At 43.2% G+C, this 26622-nt stretch overlaps 2 protein-coding genes across 3 annotated transcripts in view; one reads left to right on the top strand and one right to left on the bottom strand.

The window, feature by feature from the left end:
• UBP1 (upstream binding protein 1 (LBP-1a)) overlaps positions 1-19285 on the top strand; it is a 37378-nt gene extending 18093 nt beyond the window's left edge. The window contains exons 5-15 of one of the 2 annotated variants that reach the window (XR_002482662.1): positions 1173-1325; positions 1428-1538; positions 1983-2090; positions 7019-7116; positions 9436-9490; positions 9944-10037; positions 11980-12070; positions 12233-12946; positions 13594-13736; positions 14454-14505; positions 17290-19285. Coding sequence is in view for 1 of the 2 variants with exons in the window: in XM_021718622.1 (XP_021574297.1) it covers positions 1173-1325; positions 1428-1538; positions 1983-2090; positions 7019-7116; positions 9436-9490; positions 9944-10037; positions 11980-12070; positions 12828-12931; positions 13594-13736; positions 14454-14505; positions 17290-17327 (1047 nt within the window). In the remaining variant the exon portion in view is untranslated. The remainder of the gene's footprint in view (positions 1-1172; positions 1326-1427; positions 1539-1982; positions 2091-7018; positions 7117-9435; positions 9491-9943; positions 10038-11979; positions 12071-12232; positions 12947-13593; positions 13737-14453; positions 14506-17289) is intronic. The other variant, XM_021718622.1, reaches the window with a different exon arrangement.
• A 1240-nt stretch (positions 19286-20525) lies between these two features.
• FBXL2 (F-box and leucine rich repeat protein 2) overlaps positions 20526-26622 on the bottom strand; it is a 60972-nt gene continuing 54875 nt past the window's right edge. Inside the window, exons 11-12 of the mRNA XM_021718623.1 lie at positions 22283-22495; positions 20526-21613 (exon numbers count right to left, since the gene is read on the bottom strand). Coding sequence (XP_021574298.1) covers positions 21506-21613; positions 22283-22495 — 321 coding nt within the window. The 3' untranslated portion in view covers positions 20526-21505. The remainder of the gene's footprint in view (positions 21614-22282; positions 22496-26622) is intronic.

Here is a 26622-nt window from a genome sequence, read left to right as displayed (position 1 = left end):
TTAACTGCTGACCAGCCTAAGTAGGCTATGGTTTCCATGAACTGTAAAGAATTGTTAGTATTTGCATTTTAGTGGTCTGCCAAATATCATTCCCCATTATTTAATACACACTGGGAACACGGTTCATATTAGTTGAATGTTCTTTCATACTGTTTGTGTTTGTCTAATAAGGTAACTAGTTATGTCATAAATGAAGGTGATGTAAGAAGTGGTCTTTCTTTCTTTCTTTTTTTGAGTTGGAGTCTCACTCTGTCGCCCAGACTGCTGGGCTCCGGCGATCCTTCCGCCTCAGCCTTCCAAGTAGCTGGAACTACAGGCACGCGCTACCACGCCCGGCTAATTTTTTGATTTATTGTAGAGATGAAGTCTCACCAAGTTGCCCAGGCGGGTCTCGAACCCGCAGGCTCAGGCAATCCACTCACCTTGGCCTCCCAAGGCGTGGGGTTACAGGCTGAGCCACAGAGCCTGGCTAGAAGTGGTCTTTCATCTCAGGTTGTGTCATCATATTGCAGAGATCTGTTTTATACAGAGTCATTAGAAGAGGGGATATGTAGTAGTCAGAAGTGACCACAGTCTTGCTGTTAGCACTGTGCAGCGTCCTAAGGCTGTTACCTGTGGTGGTATTAGAAGACAAGGTGGAAGTAGTAGAAGATGAGTATTGCCTCTCGAATCCTGAAAGAACTTTGAGTTCTGTTTTGGTGGATACAGGTAGGACGGGTAGTGGGATTTCTGGCTTGTGAAAGTTCAATGGCAATAGAGGGTGAACTGCGGAAGTTCCAAAATGATGAGATGAAAATTGCTGTGGATTGAGCAGGGCTTTGGACCTTGGGTCTAAGAGCAGCATTTAGTCCAGGGTGGAGGTTGGTGACATACATAGGAAGCTACTGTACTGCGTATTGCTGATTGGAGCATGTCCTGCATTAGAGGAGAGGCACTGGAATGGGGAAGAACTCAGAAAGTCCAGGAAGGCTCAGCTGGGTTTGTGAAAGGCAAGTCATGTATTTAAAACAATTAGGGAAATTCATGAGAGATAAATTGGCTAGTATGTGTGATATGTTCATCTGAAAGGATCTTGAATTTATATTCATGTCAGGACATTCAAGGAGCAAAATATAGAAAGGTAATCCATGGGAGGTACTCTGAATGCATTTTGGCTTGAATTGTTTTTGTAGGTACACTGTATCAGCACAGAATTTACTCCACGAAAGCACGGAGGTGAAAAGGGAGTACCTTTTAGGATCCAGGTTGACACCTTTAAGCAGAATGAAAATGGGGAATACACAGATCATCTACACTCAGCTAGCTGCCAAATCAAAGTTTTTAAGGTAAGAGGTAGAAACCAGGTTTTCAGTAATTATGACCCAGAGTTTTTTTTAAAGCTGTTTGTCTGTAGCCTGATGGATGAAATAATATACTTTGTTTATAAGCCTAAAGGTGCGGACAGGAAACAAAAAACTGACCGGGAGAAGATGGAGAAGAGAACAGCTCATGAAAAAGAAAAGTATCAGCCGTCCTATGATACCACAATCCTCACAGAGGTAATGCAGGGTAGCATTTGTCTTTGGAAGAGAAGCAGAGGTTTGCATATTAGCACTATCTATAAGATGAGTTTTGCCACAAAGGGGTTTGGGAAATTGGGTGGTAGACTGCCATGATATTCTCTGTGAAGTTTTGGGAGAAAATACCTTATTTAAATTTGGGGATTTTAATAGATTAGTTTCCTGGGTGGGATCTTGAGTGAAGATGATGAAATCCCAATGAGGTCTTAGAAACAGACCTTAAAAATCTTGAAGTTGGCAAGATATTAAGTTGGGGCCTAGAATGTCTAATATTTGTCACTGCTGGGGTTTTGCATTTTCTTTAACTTTGAATCCTGTTAGTCATACATTTGTTTAATTGGACTGCAGAGACATGAAACAGGGTATTAGATCTTTCTTTGTATGATGAAAAGACATTGATCCCAATCTTTGGTGTTTGTCCAGATGAGGCTTGAGCCTATAATTGAAGATGCAGTTGAACATGAGCAGAAAAAGTCCAGCAAGCGGACTTTGCCAGCAGACTACGGTGATTCTCTGGCAAAGCGAGGCAGTGTAAGGGACTTCTGCTTCTCTTTTCATTGTGCAAGAAACCTTGTGCAGTGTTAGATATAGGACCAACTTCTACCGCAAAGTAAAGCCAAAAATTGTTTTCGATGTCATGTCTTGATTTAATTTGCTTTTGTTTAGACTTCCTCCTTTCTGTTTGTTCCTCACTGAGGAAAATTTCCTAAATCTAACACTTTAAAACAAAGCAAAAACAATGTTGACCATATTGGGTGGTTTTGGAGGGAAAAAAAGACACCCAGATATATATACCCTCTCTCCCTCCTTCCCTTCTTCCTTCCCCCTCTCTCTCCTTTACACACACACTTCCTTCAAGAGCACCGAAATTAACTGGGAATACTTTATTTAGTAAAGTAGTTATCATTTTTGTGTAATTTGCATTTTCTTTCTCATATGTATACCTGAGGTTTGCTTTCTCATATGTATACCTGAGAAGAAAATTTTGTGGATACGTAGAGAAATGATGGCAACAAGCTTGACATTAACATATGCAGTTCTTTATGTCACATCTCCCTGCATGTAGTATAAGAATGTGTGTCTGTTTGTGCTTCTACAAGCCTTTTTGGCAGCACTGGTAGAAAAAAAAAATTGTTGACTGCATTAGTGTTTCCTCTTGGCACCTGCATTGTGGATTAATGCTTTAGTCCAAAGTAGTGCACCTTGCTACACAATTAGACCTGATTGCCCCAACATGCAGCCAGGGGGTTTTTGGATAAATATGAGCTTTGTCAGTTTGAGTATAGCAGGTCCTTATTTTATGACGACTCTTTAATAGTCCACAGAAAATTGTATCCTGTTATGCAAACTTAGATCAGCTATATACTCACAGTAAATATAGATGCAGAACAATTTAAATAATTTTAAAAAATAATTGTCATTTAAAAAATTGTCATATGTGTCAGTGGCTAATCTATTCAGTTACAGTGTTTGCACTGTTAAGGTGCCAAAAATTGATTTTTCATTTTTATACATGTTATTGGCGATTAACTGTAGACTTTGAGAGTTGCTATCCCAGGCACTATCATAGGAAACCCATTTCCAAATTCAAACACTGAATAAAAATGTTTTAAATGCTGCTTCATGCAATAAAACTGAAAATGTACTTGTCCTAGTACCATGGGGCGCACACATGTTGCATTTTCCTTAACTGGGCTTTTTAGATTCAAATCATTTATTGGAAATGACGTATGCTCCTTCCCTGAAAGGCCAGCCCCTCTATTTTGTTTTTATTCTCTTCTAATTTCTCAGCTAAAGACCAACAAATGGTTGCCAGTAAACTTCTTAGGGGGATCCTGGTAACTCAAATCACTTTTCCCTTCCTGTTAATTCAGCTAATTTTTAAAAGTAGGTTCTGGTAATTCCTAAATAAAAGATATCTGCTGTAGCCCAGAGGTAATTTAAAGATGGGAGAGTTATTGGTAAATTCGTAATAATTCTTAACCCAAGTCTAAAGTATGCAAAACGTCAGCAGTTCACTGGCCTGGGATTTCACATCTTCCTAGTTTATGCCTTGCTGTCCCCCCTACATTTGGTTTAGTTAAATGCTTCCAAGGTAGAGCTCACCTTGGAAACCTGTTCTTAAAAAGCAAGGTGCAGTTGACTCTCTTAAAAAAGTCTGGGCTGGGTGCAGTGGTGCACACCTATAGTGCCAGCACTTTAGGTTAGGAGGCAGAGGCAGGAGGATTACCTGAGCCTAGGGGTTAGAGACCAACTTGGGCAACTTGGTGAGACCTTGTCTCTACAATAAATTAAAAAGTTAGCCAGGCATGGTGACACGTGCCTGTGGTTCCAGCTACTTGGAAGGCTGAGGTAGAAGGATCGCCTGAGCCCAGCAGGTAAAGCCATGGTAGCCGTGATCTTGCCACTGACTCCAGCCTGAGTGACAGAGTGAGACTCTGATTCAAAAGAAAAAAAAAAAATCAGCACTTAATAAATTTCTTCAAATGCCTACAAAGGAAAGCCAACATTTCTTACAGTTCTTGGCTAGTTACAATTGGCTTTCAGTGAAAAGAGTCATCCAGACTTATTGTTAGCGTCTAAAAGATGCTGTGAGAAATGGTCCCGCACTGAATAAGTCACTGCTGTTGGTTCCCGGGAGTTCTGTTGGTCTTTGCCTCTGAGTTGTATTTGATTGGCTTAAATCAGGGCTGTCCGTTTCTACAGCCTAAATGGATCATCATAGTGTATCTGCGTGGGGAGGGTCTGTGTTCAGTGTATTGAAACCATAACCGTGCGAGTCTAGGCCAGATATTACTAGAACCTTTATGAATGACAGACTGGCTTCAGACGCATAAGCACCGCACCATTGCTTGCTTTTAACAGTACTACTCTTCTGTGAAAAGAACCTAAATGTGTAAAAGTGAAATAGGTATGTTTATGAGGTTTCAGTCAACTTGGTGTCTTTTCAAACAGCTCTGGCAGTAATTAACCAAAGCAAATTTGGGGAGATTTGATATTTTAATATTAAAAGGTTTACATTATTTAGATGTACATGTTACGCTGTGTTATATTTTATATCTGGGGAGAATGCTGTAGCAGGAAAATCTTCCAGGTAGCAGAGGTGACAGAGTACATGATACGCATAAGTGATTAGATTTGTTAGTTAGATCACAGGGCCTTGGGTTCCTCAAACTACATAAGCTGAGGTGATAACTCTGTAAGATGGAAAAAAAACAAAAGCCCTAGTTTTTGTTTGTTTTAGTGTTTCTTTTTCTTTTGATTCAAAGTCTGTCTCTGTTACCCAGGCTTGTCTCAAACTCCTGGGTTCAAGTGAACCTCTTGCCTCAGCCTCCCAAGTAGTTGGGATTGCATGTGACACCACCACGCCTGGCTTAAAAGGTCCTAGTTTTAAAAGAATGGGCATATAAAACATCATTTATAGTGAAGCCAGTATGCTTGCAATAAGTTTATTAGTAAAGCTATCCATGTCAATTAGATTTGTTTTTTGAAAGTTGACTGATAATAGTTGAAATGATAAGTCTGCAGTTGTTTTTCTTACTTTGAGAGAATACATAATTGAGTAGTGTAAAGAATGTTAACATTCTGGGATTTCCATTATTTTCCATTGCTTTTGATGGGTGTCAGGCATGAGATTTACACATCTGTAACCATTGTGAGATGTGGTTGCTTCCCTTGGAATGCTTCTTAGCTCCTTCACAATAGTGATTTTGACGCTTTTCCTACTCAAAAGAATTTTGAAAAAGGATATATTCCTTTGCACATTGTTTGGATTGGTATCTGAAAGTTTTTGTTATAAATTTAAATGGTTGCAAAGGAGGCAGTTTTCTGGCATGGTAAAGAGTTGTATTTACAATTTAAGACAAAACTATTGCATTAGTCATGAAGTGCATCTTATGGATGCACTTTGACCCCTATATCTGACCCCTTTGATTTGAAAAGTTCATGGTCAAGGTCTTTGGTTTAATTCAAAATTTTACTCTGCTTCTCCTTGGTTTCATGTTTCTGTTCTTCTCCCCTTTTACCCTAATGTGACATACTTTTATACCTGATAATCTTTTATTGATCACCCTAATTACTTATTTACAACAAACTTATATAAATATAAATTTAATTTTTAAAATTTCCTGTGATCATAGGCTCTTAACTCAGGCAAGAAATTTAAAACTTGTTATTAGTACCAATTTATCAAGTCACAAGTCATACAAATTTTGATGAATAATTATTCAATATCAAAACAGAAATGTTACCAGAAATGTATCTTGAATGATGAGACAGGGCAGAATATAACTTAAAATTTTTTTAAACGGATATGAGAAACTTTGTTTAAATTTTTTTTTCAGTAGTATCATTATGACTTTGGAACTGCTTTTGAGTCATCTGTCAAAAATCCCAGTTATCTTTTTATATGATCTAGATTATTTCAGTATCTCAGTTGATAATAGGTCCTCTTAAATCATTTTGAAAGCAAAGAGTTGAAAGTCACCTAACTTACAGAAAAGGTTTTTAGTGATTAGGGTCAGATACTTTCTGAATGGCCATCCTAATATTAACTTGGCTTTGGGAGAGTCATACCTCAGGAAAGTGGCTGGATGTGATGCCTTTCTTGAAAGGAGAACCCTGAAGTGCATCCTTAGGCCAATGGTTTTAGTAAGGATCCCTGTGGCGTGAACTGGATTCCCTCTGTACCTCAATTTTAAAGCCTTCTGTTTAAGATTACCCTGGTCTGCTCAGCATGCTTTTTGACCTTGGCTTTTTCAACTCCCCTGATTGACGCTCCTCACTGTATCTGTGTGTCTCTGCTCTATCTTTGGTCAGAATGTTGCCTAGGGCTGAAAAATATTAAAGTTCACCATAACCCTTCCAGAAAACATAAATAAATCAATGTAGATAGACAGGCAGTGCCATACACAGTTGATGTATTTTGATGCCGGGCCTGTCTAGTCCTTCTTGGCCATTATTCATCTTGAGCCGTATCAGAGAGCAAGTGGGTCCTGGTGAGGCTGCTCATCGGGGAAGAGGGCGGAAGGAGCACTAGGGAAGCCGGAGCCACTGCCCAGGTCACTCCGTGATGTCAGATGTTGCTATGATCCTTCCTTGCGCCTGCTATCCTTAAGCCTTGACGGGTGCCTGTTGGGAATATTGGTAAAGAGGGAGGAGAAAGTTCTGGAAAGCAAATTATACTTAAGTATATATTTGAAATGTCTTTATAAATTTTTGCTGCTGTCATTACTTCAGGTCTTCTCTAAGATTAATCAGTGTCTAGACGCACACAGCAGGTAAAATTTTTCTTTGCCACACGGAAGTAAATTTGACATGTGTCTGTGAGGATGTTGATAAGTGTCAGGTGTCTTGCGTTTGATAATTTTGCATTTGGCCAGACTAAAGAGTGAATTAGAAAATATGTCTCCCGCATATTTAACAAGCGTATCATTAATGTGTTTCTGTTTGTGTCCTAGTGTTCTCCGTGGCCCGACGCCCCCACAGCCTACGTGAACAACAGCCCTTCCCCTGCACCCACTTTCACCTCCCCACAGCAGAGCAGTGTCCCTGACAGGTATCTACTGTGTGTGACTGTGTGCCTGCGGCCAGCTGATGCTCCTGCTTCCTCCTTTCCCTTCCTCTTCATGTACAGTAGCCTCTTTCTTGTTTTCTGGGAAACAGCCTGTACTACCATGTAGGACAATCATTGTCTTTTCTTCACCTACCAGCTTTTTTTTTACTGCCAGCCTAGTGCACTGGTCTCAGTGCTCACCATATCAGATGAGTTGTATTTATTTTCCCGCCTAACAGCACACTCTTGTTAAAAACGGAGTCTTTAAAATTAAAGGAAAGGTTTTTAATTTCTAAAGATTCGCTGTGGTTTTAAAATGGAAAGGTGCCTTGTTTATTCAGTTATCTGGCCTTGACCGATAACCGAGGACCTAGTGAGCGTGGGCCGCGAGTGGGAGTCTGCGCCTGGGGCATCTGAAGAGGCAGCAGCGCCTCATGGGGCTTCCAGTCCCAGGGCCTTCAGTGAAGAAATGAATGAGTGTCTTTTAGTGTAAAGTTGTTCAGGTCAGAAGTCCTCTGTTTTCAGAAAGTCTTTTGTTGGGGAGGGAAGTGATAGAAGCAAAGACAGCAAAGGAAAAGGTTCTCTGGTCATGTTGATATGGTCTGATGAGAAAACAAACACCAATGTGTTTTCTCCTGAGGAGATGGACAGATGCATTGACAAGGCAGCTTGTTTTCATGCAGGTTGTTATGCTTTAACAGTAGAAAAATACTCGGGCTCAGAAACATAGAGGATATTGCCACATAAGAGGGCTTAGAATGGTTTCCTAGTCAGTCCAGTCTCAGTAATCTTACAGATGAGTATGGCTTTAAAGATGAGCTAGGAATGTATGTATTCATTGATTGACAATATTTTCTGAGAGCTCACTGTGTTCCCAGCACTGTTCTAAATGTTGTGATACGTAAGTGACCAAACGCAAATCCCTGTCTGAAGGAGCTTAAGCTCTGGTGGGTGAAGAGGGATACAAACAGTCAACATAATAAACCTAGGCAACTGAGGTAAAGGTGTTAAAAAAGGAGTTGGCGTGCAGAGCCAGGAAGGGGAGCCACATTATCGGTGGAGGATTTTTTCATTTCATTTTATATAGAGACACAGCGATAGTGGTATAGGTTAGTTTCTTTTGTTCCCTTGAATTTTATTCTTTAATTTTGGATGTATTAAAGGAGTATCATTTTATATTTTTGCTTAGGATCATTATACCATTTCTTTTTTTTTGAGTCGGAGTGTCACTCTGTTACCCAGGCTGGAGTGCAGTGGCACGCTCCCGGCCACCGCAACCTCGACCTGCTGGTCTCTGGCAATCCTTCTGCCTCAGCCTTCCAAGTAGCTGGAACTACAGGTGTGCGCTACCACACCCAGCTAGGTTTTTTTAAATTTTGACTTATTATAGAGACGAGGTCTCACCAAGTTGCCCGGGCGGGTCTCGAACCCACGGGCTCAGGCAATCCTCTTGCCTCAGCCTCCCAAAGTGCTGGGATTACAGGCTGAGCCACTGAGCCCGGCCCATTATACCATTTCTTGTAGCTCATTATTTTCTTAGTTTTGGGAGGGGTTGCAGTTATTTTCACTTACCTAATTTGTTGGTTTTTTTTTTCTGGAGTTGGAGTCTCACTCTTGCCCAGGCTGGAATATAGTGGCAAGGTCAGGGCCACCACAGCCTTGACCTGCTGGGCTCAGATGTTGCTTTCGCCTCCTCCTTTCAAGGAGCTGGCACTACAGGCACATACAACTATGCCTGGCTAATTTATTTATTTATTGTAGAGACAGGGTCTTGCCAAGTTGTCTAGGCTGGTCTCAAACCCCTGGACTCAGGCAGTTCTCTTGCCTTTGCCTCCCAAAGTGCTACGATTACAGGCGTGAGCCAGTACACCTGGCCTTTAACTTTTAAAAATGAATGTCCTTTGTTTTCCTTGACACCCCTGGAGATATTTGGGGAGCCCTTTTAGTTTCACAAAACTTGATTTTCTTACTGGGACACATGAGTAAGGCTGCACCAGTTATGACACAGTTTTCTGCATCTTGTGTGCCGCCCCCGCCCCCATGCGTGCCCAGGGGAAAAGTTTTTATTTGGGTGATGTCAGCTGAGGAAAATGAAAGATTCCTTCTCAAATCCCTCTCTTCTTTTGTGTCTTAATCTCATCATCATATTCACATCCTAGCCTGTTACACTTACACTGTTTTTGCAAACCTAGTTTTCTCCCACAATATTGCCCTATTTTAAATTTGCCTAGTTTAATAGCCTTTCGTGTCTTGATTTAAAAATATATATGTGTGTGTGTGTGTGTACTTATTGTAAAAATCAACTTCTTCCTTCCTTCCCAGTAATTCTTCTTCCCCAAATCATCAGGGAGATGGAGTTTCACAGGCCTCTGGTGAAGTAAGTACCTTTTCTGTAAAACTATCAGATGCTCTCAGGATTCTACATCAGTTTCTTTCTTTTAAAAATTTTGTGCAAGAGTATGGGGTACACAAGATTTTTACGTGTATATAACGCATAGTGATCAAATCTGGTTTTCAAGTCTCTACCTCCATGTCATCAAAATTTTTACCTTCCAAATATAAGTCCTGCAAATGACATCGTTTCATTCTTTTTTTTTTTTTAATGTCTGAATAGTATTCCTTTGTGTTTCATTTTTTAGTTTCTAACAAAGTCTTGAGTCATTATTTGACTCACTAAGTAGTCAGACACTTGCTTTTCTTGGGTATTTTTTATCCAAACTCTGAGACTTTGTATGTTTTGTTTAAGTGTTCTTTATGACATACCAGTGACTTGGGTTATTTTTGTAAGTTTGAATGGTTTTTTTTTTATGTTCATTTTCTTCGTTAATAGCAAATTCAGCCTTCAGCTACAATCCAGGAAACACAGCAGTGGCTGCTCAAAAACAGATTTTCTTCCTATACAAGACTGTTTTCTAATTTTTCAGGTATGTGTCTGTATATTTATGCACTTGAGAGTGTTTTGTTCATTTGTTTCTGTGCTTTTATTAACCCTAAATTTTTCAAAATTTTTGAAATAATTAGATATATATGAAGTTGCAAAAAACAATACAAGGAAGTTTGTGTATCTGTCTCTCAAGATGAATATCTTGCATACCTGTGATACACTGAAAACTGGGACGTTGACATTGCTGCAATCTACAGTTTTACCCAACTTGTGTGCATTCATTTGTGTCTATGTGTATATATACTTCTATGCAATTTTTAAAATTTTAACTTTATTTTGAAATAATTTTTGTTTTACAGTAGGTTACAAAGATAGTCCAGTGATGCTCCAGTGTATTCTTCACTCAGTTTCTCACATTATAGTGTAGTAGCAAAACCAAGAAATTGACATTGGTATAATGTGTATGTATAGTTGTCCTTTTTTTCACATTTTATTACATGTATAGATTTGTGTAACTACCACCACAGTTAAGGTGCAGAAATAAGCCAAAGCCATCACCACAAGGATCTCCCTCTTGCCTAAAGGATTTAAGGTCATACCCACACCCTTCCCCTGCATCATCCCTAATCCCTGGTGGCCACTAAACTGTATGTGGTCTCTGTGACTTTGTCATTTTGAGAATGCTATATAAATGGAATCTTACAGTATATATAATATTGTGAGACTGGCTTTTTTTCACTCAGCATGACCACCTGAGTTGTTGTGTATATCAGTAGTTTAATTCTTTTTATTGCTTAGTATTCCATGGTATGAATATTCAAACCACATATCAACTATGGTTTTGATATACTTAAGTGTAAGTTTTTCTTGCATAGCCAGCTAAGGGAGTGTTTGGGTGGAATTTTAAAAGGTACCAAGCACTGCCTCTCCAGGTGATGCTGTGGGAAACCTGCTTAGAGGGACAGTAATAGATGTGCCAGGAGGGGCAGGGGCAGCATTTTCTAAACACATTTGACCCTGCGACCCTTCTCCCACAGAGCATCTTCTAACATGTCCTGGCCAACCATACCCTGAGAAATTGGGTCACAGTGAAGTGGTCGGTAGTTAGCATTCCTTTGCCTGCAGTGCTGTGGGTCCTTTTAATGGGACAGAACATACGTGTAGACACACCCAGGATGAAGGAACGCTCCATTTCACAAAGAGCATGGTGTCTTTTTTATAACTTTTATTGTAATGTTTGTGCAGTGAATAGTTAAACCCCTAAGTAGCGCTTTGTCTCTTTAAAATTAAAGTACCAGATGAAAGTCACTTGCTGGGATCCACATTTTTATATGGTTAAGTAACTGTATGCAGCCTTTTATGTGTGGAAACCTAGAAATTATAAAATTTGGTGGGGAGGTGTCTTGCACCCTTTTAAGGAAGGCCAATGAAAAGCATCACACAGAAAAAACTCCGATGGAGCAAGCCTCTCGGGTCCCCCCCTACTGTGGGAGCTTTTCCGTCCTCTCAGTAAATCCTGCTTTCTCAAAACAAAAAACAAAACCAAACAAAAACTCCAAAGTTTGAGGGAGGCCCCAGGTTACTCCTGTTCTATTAGGCAGATACACGTTTCTGTCCGGAGAGTTCTCAGCTCTTTGCCCTCTGTGAGCAGTTACACATGGCTTGACCTTCTCCTCGTCCTAAGGACGCCTCCCAAGAAGACGCATGGGCAACTGGCAGGTGGTGCTCTAGACTCTGCTCATTGATCGTATTTACCAGTCTCTGGACTTCTAACCTCCTTCATGACTCAGGGCCTGGAAAAGCCAGCATTTCCTTTGGCTCTGAGGGACAGAGGGGGGTGTGTGTGTGTCTTCTTGTTTTGTTCGTGTATATATGTGCCTGTTCAGGGCACCTGTGACTGTTTGGAAGGACACTGAACTGTGGAGCAGCCAGTGCTGTTCCCTTTCCACTTATTTGAGAGGAATCTTTTTGTTGTTCTCCAGGTGCCGACTTACTAAAACTGACAAAGGAGGATTTAGTTCAAATCTGTGGTGCAGCCGATGGAATTCGGCTCTATAATTCACTGAAGTCAAGGTAAAATACTGCGAACTGTTTTGCTTGCGATAAGAATGTACCTTCCTGTGCGTGGGGAGTCTGGGCAGAATGTGTTTCCACGCTAGGTCGGCGTGTGCCTGTGTGCGCCGTCGAGCACCGCAGCATCTGCTCACAAGAAGACTGTTTTGTGTACACCTTCAGGGCAGGCCCAGATATGATGCAGGCACTGATGAGGGCAGAGGTAGACTGTAAGACTGGTAGAAATGCACATGGGCAGTACTGAGTTCTTGAAGACGACTGGGTTTGTTGCCAAGAAAACAAAACTTCTAATTTAGGTGAGCTATACAGAATCTATGGTTTTCAAGGTCATGACTATTAATGAAAGTTGTTTGAAATGTAAACTAATTGTGAATTTAAATGATAGAACTGTAAATTGTGCTGGCTTGTAAGATCCATTGACTATCATTGCTATTTCTATACTTGTGGTATGAGAATTCCATTAAAATTGAATCTTACTGATTTTTAAATTGCTGACTTAATCTTGAAACTTAAATTTACCAGCATCTGACAGACCATCTCAATGGTTTAGAGTCTGGATCATCATATTAGACCACCTGTGATAGTTGGTGTGAGGTGTGTGGTTTTTATATTCTTATTAGTCATTATTTGTATAATGAAATAACATTATGAAGTTCTCCTAAGGAAATAGAACTTAGACTCCTGTAGTTGTCATTTTTGTGCATGTACTAAGGCAGCTTTCTCTCCCAGGCTCATCAGTGGCATCTTCTGATTGCAGGTCGGTTAGGCCCCGTTTAACCATCTATGTCTGCCAGGAGCAGCTGAGCAGCGCATCGCTGCCAGGGCAGCAGCAAGCTGCAGGCAGTGCTGGCGAGAACGGCAGTGGGACACCCTACGGTAGGTGTTTTGGGCATCTTGGTTCTGTCACTTCCTTTCTGAGACTGTCAGACAGAGGTGGGCTTTCGAGAACTCTTGCCGTGTGAAGACTGTCGAGTTGCTGATATGAGGGCCTTGGCAGCAGCGAGCAACAGCAGCTCTAGGGCCAAGTCCTGGAGGAGAGGAAAACTATATCCTTTCTCAGTTATTTCAGCCTTGCTGTACCACAGATCACTTTTTCATATTGCCAGAAATAGCTAGCAAGTGAAGAACTAGTTTGAGTTTGCAGCCATTGCCACAATCCAGTTTGAGTCCCATTACTCATTCCCCATGTTCACTGGTGGCCAGTTAAGGTTTTTAAATCTTGAATACAGGAGCCTCCATATTCTTTGCAGGAAAACATAATATAAATAGAAATTAAAATAGAAACCTCAAATCTGTACAAGGATTACCGTTAATGTTTATTAAATTATACGTGTGAATATAAATATATTTTCATATTTCAGATGGGTAGCTAGAGATTTTAAGGTAGTATGAAGGAGAAAGAAATTATTACCACTTAAAATTTTATTATTTGCTGGTACTTTGAAAGTTATGATCTTCTTACAGATCAGATAGAAAACAGATCAAAGATTACTATTAAAATGCTGTTTGTTTTTAAATTTCAGTTTATCATGCAATCTACTTGGAAGAAATGATTGCCTCAGAAGTTGCTCGAAAACTTGCACTGGTGTTTAATATTCCTCTCCACCAAATTAACCAGGTTTACAGACAGGGTCCCACTGGTATTCACATTCTCGTTAGTGATCAGGTAAGTCACATAGGCATACCCATTTGTTCTTCCCTTTCACATTGGTATTTACTTCTATACGCATCAATGTAGAACTGTAGAAAAGTTCTGTGACCTCTTTTGCAAGTACTCAAGAGGACCATTTTCCGAGAGTTAGGAATCAAAATTTGTAAGAATGTATAACAATTGGAGGCATCCTGATGATAAGGAACACAAATCAAGGAAAACTGGCTCAGCTTTCCCAGTGCTTTTGAATTCAGACACCCAGTGGGGACTTTGGGTTAGTGGCAGGCTTTGGCCCTTTTTGTAAGGTTAGGCATTAGATGTGTCCGTTATTTGATGACTAAATTTTAAAAGCCTGTAAGGTTAGAAATAGAGTTTCCCCCCCAGTGTTTGGTGACAAGCAGGTACTAATAGAAGATCACTTTATGCAGTTTGTGTCCGTCTTTACCCACAGGACCTGGCAGGAAATGCACCCCAGTGGGTCACACGGGTGGCTGACGATCCCTTAGGGACCAGTGTGGGCAGGCACAGCCAGCTAGCACAGGCGGTGCAGCTTGTTGCCCTTTGCCTGCCTCACACTGTCTTCATGAATTCTTTCTGGCCACTGAGTCCTGTCCTTGTGAAGGAGAATATATAGATTGTAACATTTTCCTTTGCTATTTTTAATCATTTCTAGTCAGTTAAGAAAGGGCAGTTGGATCTAATTATACTTATACATTTGCTTTATCCTTCTAGATGGTTCAGAACTTTCAAGATGAGAGTTGTTTTTTATTCTCCACAGTAAAAGGTACTTTGCATGCGTACTTGTGTCTTGAAATGCTGGAATCCTGAAAGATCATATGTGTGCTAACCATCTCGTGGGTTTACTCTTGAAAATGATGGTTTTACTCATTTTAAGCATGTTTGAGAAATGAATCAAGATAATATTTCTAGTGGTTATAATAGAAATTAGCAAGTAAGGAAGACGAGTCAGTCTTTCTAGGTGACTGGAAAAAAAAATCTCAATTCATTCAGCCAACACCTTACTGGGCACTTGGTGTCAGACACCCTGCTCCTGATGCTCAGTAGATCTTGAACAAAACAAAGTCTGTGGAACTCTTACTCTAGCGAGGAAAGCAAACCAAAATTGGCCAGCAGAGAGACAGAACTGCCGATATTTTAAGTGCCATAAAGGAATAGGAAAGTGGGGTGCTTATGGATAAGGAGGACCTGGGCTAGGGGAGGACATGAAGCTGTTAGACAAGGCTTCTCTGAGGAGGTTTGTTAATCCTGAGACTCAGAAGGAGCTGGCCACAGGAGCAGCATCCCAAGGCAGCGCGAGATTATGTGCAAAGGAAAGCACATGGCTTCTTGAAAGCCTGGTGGAGGGCCATGAGGCGACCATGCAGTGTGTGAGGATGAGCAGATCAAAGTGGGGCCAAAGCAGGAGTCGGGTCTGGCATGCAGGACCTGGTGATAGTGGTAGTTTGGATTTCATTGGAAGTCCATTGGGAAGTTCGTGAAGTAGTTTAAATAAAGGAGTAGTGATGTGATTAGGCCTTTCACTCTCACAACTCTGTGAAGGCAGATGAGAAGGTGGCAAGGCTGAAGACAGGAGGGAGGTACTTCCAGGTGGGAGGTGATGGTGTCTTCGCTACTTAAAAATAGGGCCCCAGCGAGCTCCACATTTGAGGGAGGAATAGTTGTAACTCCTGGTTTTCTGTGGAGAGCAACTGGGCAGATAGTGGTCTCATTAAAAATATAAGTAAGTTGGGGTAAAGCACCCAAGAGGTTCATTTTGAATAAGGAGAAATGTCAAGTAGACAGCTAATTCTACCAGTCTGGGGATCAGAGAAGCCGCCTGGGCTTGAGATGTCAAGTTGGGAGCCTTCAACATAGCAGCAGTGACTTTCAAAGCTGCAGAAGTTGTTGAGGGAGAGAATGTGGAAAGAGGGCCTGGACCAGGTTCAGGAGAGCGCCAGCATTCAAGGTTTGACAGAGGCACTTTTAAATGTAGAATTATTTGAGACGAGATTATGCATTCATAGGCTGTTTTAGGAGTCAAGGATTAAGATCCACATCCCCTAGAAGAGGAAGGTGCCCTGAGCCCTTTCCTGGCAGTCACATTAAAAAGGAGGGGCCCCAGCTGGGCTCGGTGGCTCAGCCTGTAATCTCGCGCCTTTGGGAGGCTGAGATGAGTGGATGGCCTGAGCCCGCAGGTTCGAGACCCGCCTGGGCAGCGAGACCTCATCTCTACAATAAATCAAAAAATCAGCCGGGCGTGGTAGCGCAGGCCTGTAATTCCAGCTCCTCGGAAGGCTGAGGCGGAAGGATTGCCGGGGCCCGGCAGGCGAGGCTGCGGTGGCCGGAGCGGCCACTGCACTCCAATCTGGGCGACCGAGTGAGACTCCAACCCAAAAAAAAAAAAAAAGGAGGGGCCCCAAATGGCTGAGATGATGATTTTACTGCCTGGCTTGTTGCTTGTGCCACCAAGTTACCTGCAAAGCTGAGTTTTAACTGTACTGGTTCACACTGTCTACTTTCAGAAACGTCTTTAGCTTAGTAGCCTTCTGTTCAATCTTTTGTTCTCAAAGCAGCACAGTTTTTCCCCTGTAAAACTCACACTGTCTATGAAAGAAAGCATCTACTGTAATTGCATAGTTATGTTCTATGAAACCAGTAGCCATTTCTGGTGTTAGTCATCATAGGATTACCCTTCCAATCTCAGTTTACTGTTTTTCAAACTTTGTCTTCATGAAATAATTCCTTTTTTTTTTTTGAGTTGGAGTCTCACTTTGTCACCCAGACTGGAGTGCAGTGGCACACTCCCGGCCACTGCAGCCTTGACCTGCTGGGCTCCAGCGATCCTTCCGCCTCAACTTCCAAGTAGCTGGAACTACAGGCGCGTGCTACCATGCCCAGCGAATTTTTTTGATTTATTGTAGAGATGAGGTCTTGCCAAGTTGCCCAGGTGGGTCTCGAACCCGCGGGCTCAGGCAATTCACTCACCTCGGCCTCCCAAGGCACGGGATTATAGGCTGAGCCACCGAGCCCGGCCCAGTTCCTTTCTTTCTCTAGGAACGACTATACTGAGTCCCACCCTCTATTGAGAAACACTAACCATCAGGCAAAAGTAGCAGCATATATTTTTTAATGTTTCAGATCTACCTCTGAGGAGAAACCCTTTCCAGAAAAAGGCAGCTGCGTTTGCTTTGCACCCTTAACTTATGTGTGTGTTCTCTGTGCAGTTGCCTCTGCCTGCTGCCCTCACACTGTGTTCTCATCTCGAGCTCCTGCTCCCCTTGTGCACTGCACTGTTGTCACGTAGAACTGGCGAGCAGTGTGGGAGCAGGACCGTCAGTGGAGGGGGGCAAGGTGTGCAAGAGCAGCATGTCTACAGAGGGGATGTGCACGTGAAGCTGGTTTAGGAGAAAGGAGCCACAGGAAGCTAGTCTGCTTTTCTCTCTCGAGTTACTCAAAAGCAACCTCCAAACCGGGGCAGGGGATTGGAGATTTCAGGGCATCTTCAGTCTAATAGGCTTGGTATCCTATGCCTGGCTAAAACAAAATAACTTCTTTCCTTTCTCTGCAGCTGAAAATAGTGATGGTGTCCACATAATTTTGAAGTGATATCTTATGTAGACTGAACTATATTCAGTACCAAATAAAGTCACGCTTAAAAGTGTGTGAAGACTGAATCCAAGAAGTCTTGGGATTGGATTTTACCCTATGAAATGTTTCATATTGAAAACACAAGATGACCTTTCTCATGAGCTGTATGAGAGGTGAATCTCCTCACTGTCACTGCCATAACCAAGCATCCCGTGAGAGTGAGCACGTCGGGACAGCGTGCATCTTAGCCATGGAGGCCACGGTGCAGGCAGAGCCGCCTGCTTCTCTGGCAGAGGCCAGTAGACACAGTTCCTGGAAGCAGCCTTCGCTGTCTTTACACTGTATGCGGTTTGGAAATGAATGTAAACACTTCCTGTGGGCATTTACCTTTCTGTGCCAGTTGGCTTTCATTGCCTGAACCTCATGCTGACCTGGGGAGGAGGGGGGTCAGTGCTGCCGTGGAGTCAGCACGGGGTCTGCGGAGAGGTGTGCTGGGCTGATGCGGCTGCTGGTGGTCAGGTGGGAGGCTCGGCACCTTCTCGGAGAAATCATGTCTAAGGGTGTGCGTCTCATGTGATCATGCCAGATTGGAGAAAATCCAAGCCCAGAAGACGTGCTTGAAGCAAACTGCATTGTCAGGAGTACCTTGGTGAGAGGATCCCGTGTAAATCCTAATAGGTACAAAGACTTTTGTGTTTTTGCTTTGTCACAGATATATTGAAAAACTTTTTTGCTTCCGCTTCCATTTTTAGCATTTTAGTTTCTGGTTTCCATTTTTGAAGTCTCCTTGCCTTTTAAACTCTTGTGATTTTTCCTCACTGTCTCCATCTCTGACCACCCCCTAAGCCTCCCCGTTCTTAAACATTTTTAAAGTCCTACCCCAGATATTGGAAATAGGTGACCTAAGTAGGGGATAAAGGTATTATTGTTGATAGCTTCTGACTTGGTGTTAAGGGATCTTCATTACGTACAAGATGAAATTTTTCATGGAAACACTGTATGTCATAAATCAAACACTAAAATGTCCCATACAAATCCCTTAAGCCTCTCCTCAAACACTGAGCTTTAGTACAATCACGGATAAACATTCTGATGATTATTTAGGAGCTTTTTATACACCACGTAATAACTTCTTTTTCTATTAAAAAGAGTGCCTCTTTCATAAAACCAAATGCTTGTCTGCTGGCATACTTTTCAAAGGGAATTGACTGTTTTCTCATTTCTCTTATTATATCTCCTCCCTTCACCCAAAACCTTCCCAAAATCCGATGACAAGCATTTTTGAGGCCTGTGGTGTAGCAGACTGAGTTTTTCAAACTTCTTTTCCATTTTAATCAAATAACATCTCTCCATTTATTCAGGTGTTTTTGGCTTTGAGTGTACTGTTTGGTCCTCATCTTTGTTAAGGCGAAAAGAGGAAGGAATGAGTAATTTTAAGTTGGAAATCTCCTAAAAGACAAACTACTTCAGTGGGTAAAAGCTTTGACATTTTACTCATAAAGGGGGTTATTTGCTACAAAGAGGCACAGTCTTAATATTTTCATCTTCGGTTTGAAAATATCTGTAACTGCTATAGACCTTCTGGGAAGAGAGCTTTCCTTTCTGTCCCGTTCGCTTTGCTTTTGTATGACCACATGTTTTCTGTACCAGTCATTTGGGAAAGAAGTGAGCTTATCTCTTGTTTTAGAGTTTTGCTTGTCTACTTAGCATTCCTTTTGGGGTCTCAAGATTTATGGAACAATAAATGTCATTTAATGCTGTGTGCTAATTTTGAATTCCTCATCAGGTTTTAGAAGTGCGGTAAAAATACTTAGGAACTCATCAAACTTGAAATTATACTGAGTGGCATTGATATGAGTCTGTCCCAGTGAAACAGGTTAAATAAATTATGGCACCAGCAAATTTGTTACTTTGTTTTTTTAATAGTAGGATGTACACATTTCAGTATAATAAATGTTTTCCGATTGTTTTGCAAATGTGTGTCTCATTTAAAATCCAGTCCTGCTAGTGTCACCTCAAGTCATAGAATCAAGGAGTTCCCTGTGTGTGCACCACAGAAATCCCTTAAACCTTTCCTCAGCACGTGCTAGTCCGAATGTTACAAGTGGTTAGGCCCATGGGGTTTTTTTTCCTTTTGAGTTTATTACTGAGGACAGGCTACTCCAGGAATTGTTCCACACTTAAAAAGCAAGCAAATCTGGTATTCTAACAAGAGGTTTTCTTATTTTGCAAATGAGGCCATGGGCCACTGAGTCCAGTATACTGCTGTATGCTGGCTCAAAAGAGATCATGAATAGGAGGCTGTGGTCATTTAAATGAACATTTTAATAGAAACTGTGATTCATAATCAACTGAAACAAGTCTGTCATATGCTCGCTTATTGAATTGGCTTCCTGCACAGCCCTCCTTCCCTCAACAGTGGTGTAAGTGGATATTTTAAAAACTACAGTTTTTAGACCAAGGAATTACCAGAAGTCATCATAAGGAAATAAAATAATCAGTACTTTAATGCTTATTCTGATAATTTTGCTAAGTCATTGGGGGGGTATGTATGTATAACCCCATATGCTTTCTCTTCATAGGGTGCAGCTGAGGCGATGTGTCCTTACAAATACTTTTTTTTTTTTAATATTTTTTTGAGTTGGGGGCTCACTCTAGTCCCCAGGCTGGAGTGAAGTGATCATAGCTCAGCGTAGCCTTGAACTCCTGGGCTCAAGTGATCTTTCCATCTCAGCCTCCTGAGTAACTGGGACTACAGGTATACCACCACCACCACCCCACACCCCCCACACCCCCACTCCCGGCTAATTTTTCTCTTTTCTAAACTCCTGGGATCAAGCAGCCCTCCAGTCTTGCCCTCCTCAAGTGCTGGGATTGCAGGTATGGCCTGGCCTCCTTAAAAATACTGAAACTGTCCCTCTCGTAAGACTGTTGCAACCTATAGGAAAACATCTTGTTTTTGGTGTTTCACTTCAGTGTCCCATGAGCTCCTAGAAGGGTCAGCTACCATTAACACCTGAGTTTACAATGAAGGTGGTGGTAGGTTCTTAATCTTCAATAAAGACCATAAATGTGGACAGCACAGAGCAAGAATCAGCCACAGCAGAAAACAGTTCATCTTACTGAATTTCAGATTACATTAGGAAGGTCTGAATTTGGAAAATCGTTTTGCTTAGATTTGTCTGCCATAAATAGCAATAAAACCCTCTGACTTAATTTTTTTCAGCATTGCAATGGTTTATTCAATTTTATATTAGGAGTCTTAAAGGCGCCAACACTTTACTGATCTGAGTTTTAAGTGTAAAATTTTTTAATAGTTTTGGTGTGACCTGATTTCTAAGATTTTTAAATAAACTTGAAAAAAAATCACATCCATTCTACATGCATCCATCCATTATTTTCTTAATGATTATAACTTAAGCCTTAATTCTATTTCTTTATGGTCCCCCCAGTTTTATGAGGCGTGGACATAATTCACTTTTCTTTAACAAAAATGCGTTATGTGCTGTAGCACATGCCAGAGCTTACCCTATCCAAACGGACAACACAACTGAGTTGCTTTTGTTGAGTTTTTGGTCCCTGGTGGTGTATATGACAAGCTGACACAGAAAGGTGAAGACCTGCTCCACCCAGATGAGAGTCCTCTTTTCTTTGGTGTCTCATGGAAACCTATTGACATGCCTTCCACATTCAGTCTCTACATATAAAACTATCAGGCATTGTGGATCTGCAACACAGTCACTTTGATAAAGTTGCTATTTAATCTTCAAAGTGGAAAAGTCCAGCTGATCAAAATGGAATTGTGAATTAAATAGGCCACTGGCTTACATGTCAAGTAGGAAATCAATAGCTTATTTTTCTGCTCAATTTGTGCTAACACTGACAGTTGGTTTGAGGAATGCTGACATTGCCAAGGGGAGGACTTCTGTACCTGGGTAGGCACCCAGCTCTTAAGAGATCCAGGTTTCTGGCATGGTCCTGGCTGCACTGAGACCACTTGCCACGTGTTAACGGACACAAGGCTTTGATTTGATTGTACCACAGCAGAATAAAGGTGGAAACGATCACCAGAGATACTGCAATCCACACAGAAGTCTTTACCTGTAAATGCCTTTCCCAATGGAGAATCAACAGATTTGGGTGATGGTGGAGTGGGTCGGGAAGACTCATCGCCCTTTGGGCCCAGGCAGCTGCTGTCAGAGAATGACACAGCACCTGCACAGTCGCTGTCCACTTCCCGCCACTGCTGTCGGTGGGGTGACAGGAGCGAAGTAGGCATGGACTTTGACGTGAGGGAGCTGAGCCTAGCAGAAGGAAGAAGAAAGAGGAGCTTTCACACGGGTGTCTTTGTGACTGGTCACAAGCCTAGGATCTGCAGTGCTCCGTTCACAATTGACTTCACCTGAATGTTGTGAGACAGGTAGTTCACACAGAATTTCTGCTGCAGGTTACAGCTATTCCTGGCATCAGCCAACAGTTTGTTCTAAAGACAAGAGAAACTGAAGCTGACCTGTTTCTGCCCAGGGGTAGGAACCAGCCCTGTTTGCAAATAAGTGACAAAGTTCTCTACAGCCATAGCCCCCTAGCAGGGCCTGTAAATACAGTTGCCTACACTTAAAGCCAAATCAAGAAAACGATGTGAGGAAGGAAAGCCAAATTTGGTCAAGCTCTCGCACTTGGGAAGTTAAGGCAAGACTGCATTCCACCTCAGACTAATAACGACTGAAGTTGCTCCTTTGACACAAGCCTTCTTAGAAGGGCGGTGATGACTACCAGACTGGACCTTTCACCCCAGACCCACTCAACTGAATCTTCCAGAGAGGGTGTCAGCGAGGGAATTCTGAAGACGCCTAAGGTGACCCCTGTGTAACTAGATCAGTCTGCACAACTATAGGTTGAGGTCGATTCACGATGTATTCCGTTGTTGCTCAGAAATCACGCCAGGTGTGACTGCCCGCCCACCCCACACCTACCCGCATCCGCTTGATGCCTGCCCGAGTGACCTGCTGACAATCGTACAGCTCGAGGCGCTCCAGGCCCCGGCAGTTCTCCAGGTGCTCCAGGGCCACGTCCGTGATGAGGAGACAGTTGTCCAGCTCCAGTACCCGCAGCCGCTCGTGGCCACAGGTGCTGTTGCTCAAGTGTAGGATCCCATCATCTGTGATGAGCTCACAGTGGGACAGGCTCTGGAACATGGAGAAGGGAGGTGTTTACAGGAGCTCCCTGATTCCAAGGCTCATGGCTTAGGAAAAGCAGGGAAGCTGGCTCTACCCTTCTACCTGCTGTCACGGGATGGCCAGCAAGAAGGCCCTGCCCAGACGCCAGCCCCTACATGCATCCGTCCATTGTTTTCTTAATGATTATATTATAACTTAAGCTTTAACTCTATTTCTTTATGGTCCCCCCAGTTCCAGCTTCCAGACCGTGAGAAAGTAATTTCTGTTCATTATAAATTACCCAGTCTGAAGTATTGTTAAAGCAGCACAAAACAGACTAAGACACTGCTTAATCAGGCAAAAAGGACCAAACAAAACCTTGGGATCCTTTGCTCAAGGGTTTACTGCAACTGGAGGTGACTTCTCTCACCCTTATGTAAAGGTGGGAACAAAATGTTCAGGGGCAATTTTAGAGTTTACTCCTCTGAGAGCAGTTTTATTTCCCAATTCTTCACTTGAGGGTATGCCAGTGAAGTCAATGAGCCTAATGTTGAGAAAGTTGAGTAAACAGCCATGATTCCTGAGCATCTTTGAAGGTTCCTGAAGCTATCCTGTGCATCCTGGAAGATATCCTGAGCATCTTTGAAGGTTCTAATCAAATAGACCTTGAGCAGTGTGATCTGACAGTTCTGACATTACTGGCTTCTCTTGGGTAAACAGTAAAGGTTACAGAAAAGTTCAGATTAATGTCATACAGCCAAATGGCATTTCTGCAATTCTTTTGAGTTTTCCCTATCAATAAAGTTTCAGACCTGACAGTTCCCCTCAGTGCATATCAGATACAAGATTCACCTCATCCAGAAAACTAAAGAGGCAGAAAGTACCGGATCAACATATCCTAATCATTAATTTGTTCCTTCAAGTATGTGAGTTCCAACTCTGTGGTGACAAGTAAAAATACACTTTTTTTACACTGGGGAGCCCAGACAAGTCTAGAAATAAAATGGCACTAATTAAACTTATGTTTTTTCTGAGTCTGGTTCTCATTCTGTCGCCCAGGTTGGAGTGCAACAGCACAATCACAGCTCACTGCAGCCTTGACCTGCTGAGCTCAGGCAATCCTCCAACCTCAGCCTCCAGAATAGCTAGGACTACAGGCACATGCCATCACGCAAGGCTAATTTTTGGATATTTTGTAGAGACAAGGTCTTGCTATGTGACCCAGGCTGGTGTTGACCCCCTGGGCTCAAGTAATCCTAATGCTTTGCCTCCCAAAGTGCTGGGGTTACAGGTATGAGCCACACGCCCAGCCTAAACTTTTAAGCTGAAGCAAGTGCTCTGAGAGCGTATGACGCTGAAGCTGAACCTGAGGAAGAGACTGCTGAGGTGAGGAGCCAATCCTAGGAAAAAGAGGCCAAGGAGTGGCAGGAGGAGACAGGAAGTGCTGTGTTTCATTTCTGCAAGGGAAGTGTGTTCATAATTACGAGGTAAAGCATGTTTACGATGGCTGCTTTAAAATCCTTGCCAGGCAAGTCTAACATTTGTTACCATCTTGGTGTTGGTGTCTGTTGGCTGTTTTTTCTCACACAGATTCAGAGTTTTCTTGTTCTTGGTATGATGAGTGATTTCCTATTGCATCCTGGAGATCTGGGGTATTATGAGACTGTAGGCCTTACTTAAATCATGATTTAGCAGGCCACCTCTACCTTGTACCAGAGGTGGAAGGGTGGGTGCACTTTTCTGCTGCTGGGGCAGAAGTCCAAGTTCCCAGATCAGCCTCTGCTGACACCTTGCGTGACAGGGGCCGTGTTACTGGTGGGAGGGTGGGGGTTCAGACCCCTTCGGCCTCAGCTGACAACCTGACTAGGAGGGGGAGGGGCATCTTCTCATTAGGTGGGGGTCTAAGTCCAGGCTCCCTGTGTGGTCCCCGTGACACTGCCGGTGGGGGCCAGGCAGCTCATTACCACTGTGCCAAGAGACAGACCCCCAGCTCCCCACTTGGTCTCTGCTGGCGGGGCTGGGCGTGGTGCGGCAGTTCTTTCCTATGACTTGGCTGGAACAGAGGCATTCTTGACTACATGTTTTCTGTTTTGGCAGGCTGCCCCTTTCCTGGTCCTTTGGGGAGAGCAGATTCTTCTTCAGCCTCTTTTTCTGTATCTCTCGGCATTTCAGGCTTGTCACCTTCTCTAGCACACAGCCTGGGATATGTGAAGCAAAAGAAAACCCAGGGAACTCACTGCCATGTGGTTGCATGGGCCCTGAGGCCCCTAGTCAGTCTTGCTGCATCCTCTGGGCCTTTGAGAGTCTTTGTGCTTGTTTCCTACATAATGTTCAGGGATGTCACCTGCCTCGCTTCGCCAAGTATCGCCCTGCTTAAATCTCACGCAGCTCCTGGGCCAGTCCCTGAAGCGGGAGCAAGGCCCGCTGCAGTAGAGACGCACGTCGAGCCAGACTTGTGCGCAGTCTGCCCTCAGCTTTGTCCGAGGGCTGCCCGAGGTACTGCCGTTACTGGCCACGACCAAAGAGGGTGGTGCTCCCCACGGAGCCTTTACACAAGAATCCAGAACACACATTTTGCTGGAATTTCAGAGTCAGGATAAAGTTGGTCCCTCCTGGTGAATCACCTTCTTATTTTCCAGTGCCTAGAACAGCACTTAGGACGTGGCAGTCATCGGGAAGTGTTTCTTGAGTTAACTGAATGGGTGGGAAACATGAACGCGGCAGTTCCCTTTTCGGTTAGCTATTAAAATCTCAAGGCCAAGCTATAATTTCATCTGTAATTGTTTCCCCACTTTTCTGCTAGTAATTCTTCATGTTTTTTATTTGGGCTCTTACCTGAGACTTCTGGTGTTAATACAGCTTATCTTTTACTCTAAGTTCCCTTTCTGGAAGTGGCTTGTATAAATACAGGGGCAAAATGGACACGATTTTTAGTCACCAGGAACCCTGCTGTGGAGTGCCCCATCTGGAAGACATCCCTGTGGTGGTCGCTGAGGAGAGGGGGGAAGGGCAGGAGGGAGGAGCTGGTGGAGGGCCTCTGGGGTCCCCGGACCTGCTGTGAGGCGATCCCTTGTGGGAGCCGATGAAGTGGAAATGCCAGGCGAGGTGCCTCGAGGAGGACAGGGACAGACCTCGGGGCAGCAGAGAGGCCAGAGGTCCCAGGAGACCAACAGGTGAGGAGGGGGAGTGCACACCTGAGTACAGGGGCTATCAATTCTAAAACAGGATCCGAACCAAATTGGGGTAAAGACATCAGCAGGACGACACAATTAGCCTCAATGCGTAAAGGGCAACCACTTCCTTAGGGCATTTGGGTGCAACTGGGTTTCTGACTAAACTAAGTCTTAAAAAGTCCCAGAGTGGGAGCTAAGCTGCGGGCCCACAAAGGCACACAGTGGTAGAGTGGACACTGGAGACTCAGGAGTGGCCAGGCTGAGGTGGGGAAAGAGATGAGGAATTCACCCTTGGGTCCAATGTACATAAGTCGGGTGACGGGCACACTAAAAGCCCAGACCTTACCATGATACAGTTGATCCCTGTAACCAAAACCACTTGCACTTGTACCCCTAAGTCTACTTAAAAAATAAAGAATTGGCTGGGCTCGGTGCTTCAGCCTGTAATCCCACGCCTTTGGGAGGCTGAGGTGAGTGGATTGCCTGAGCCCGCGGGTTCGAGACCCGCCTGGACAACTTGACGAGACCTCAACAATAAATCAAAAAAATTAACCGAGCATGGTAGCGCGCGCCTGTGGTTCCAGCTACGTGGAAGGCTGAGGTGGAAGGATTGCCAGAGCCCAGCAGGTCGAGGCTGTGGTGGCCGGGAGCGGCCACTGCACTCCAGTCTGGGCGACTGAGTGAGACTCCAACTCAAAAAATAAAAATAAAAAATAAAGAATTGAGCTTGGTTCAACGCCATTAGATAGAATACTCAGTAAAGTCATTAAAAGGACGTTCTACGATTTTACAAAACATTCCAGAAGTGTCCAGAGCCCAGCTGCACTCGTGCCAGAGGGAACATGGAAATGAGGGACTCGGTGGAGAGTGACTCAAGGCTTGGTGGGGTTCATGGCATCATGGAATTCTAACCCCGAGGACAGAGCAGGTTTCAAACGGGAAAGCTGCTGAAGGAAAAGCCGCTGCGTGTATCTCTGGGCAGGG

Source organism: Carlito syrichta, unplaced genomic scaffold (genome assembly GCF_000164805.1).
Source record: "Carlito syrichta isolate Samal-C Ts95f unplaced genomic scaffold, Tarsius_syrichta-2.0.1 Scaffold313175, whole genome shotgun sequence".
NCBI lineage: Eukaryota > Metazoa > Chordata > Mammalia > Primates > Tarsiidae > Carlito > Carlito syrichta.
This window is presented reverse-complemented; position numbering and strand designations above follow the sequence as displayed.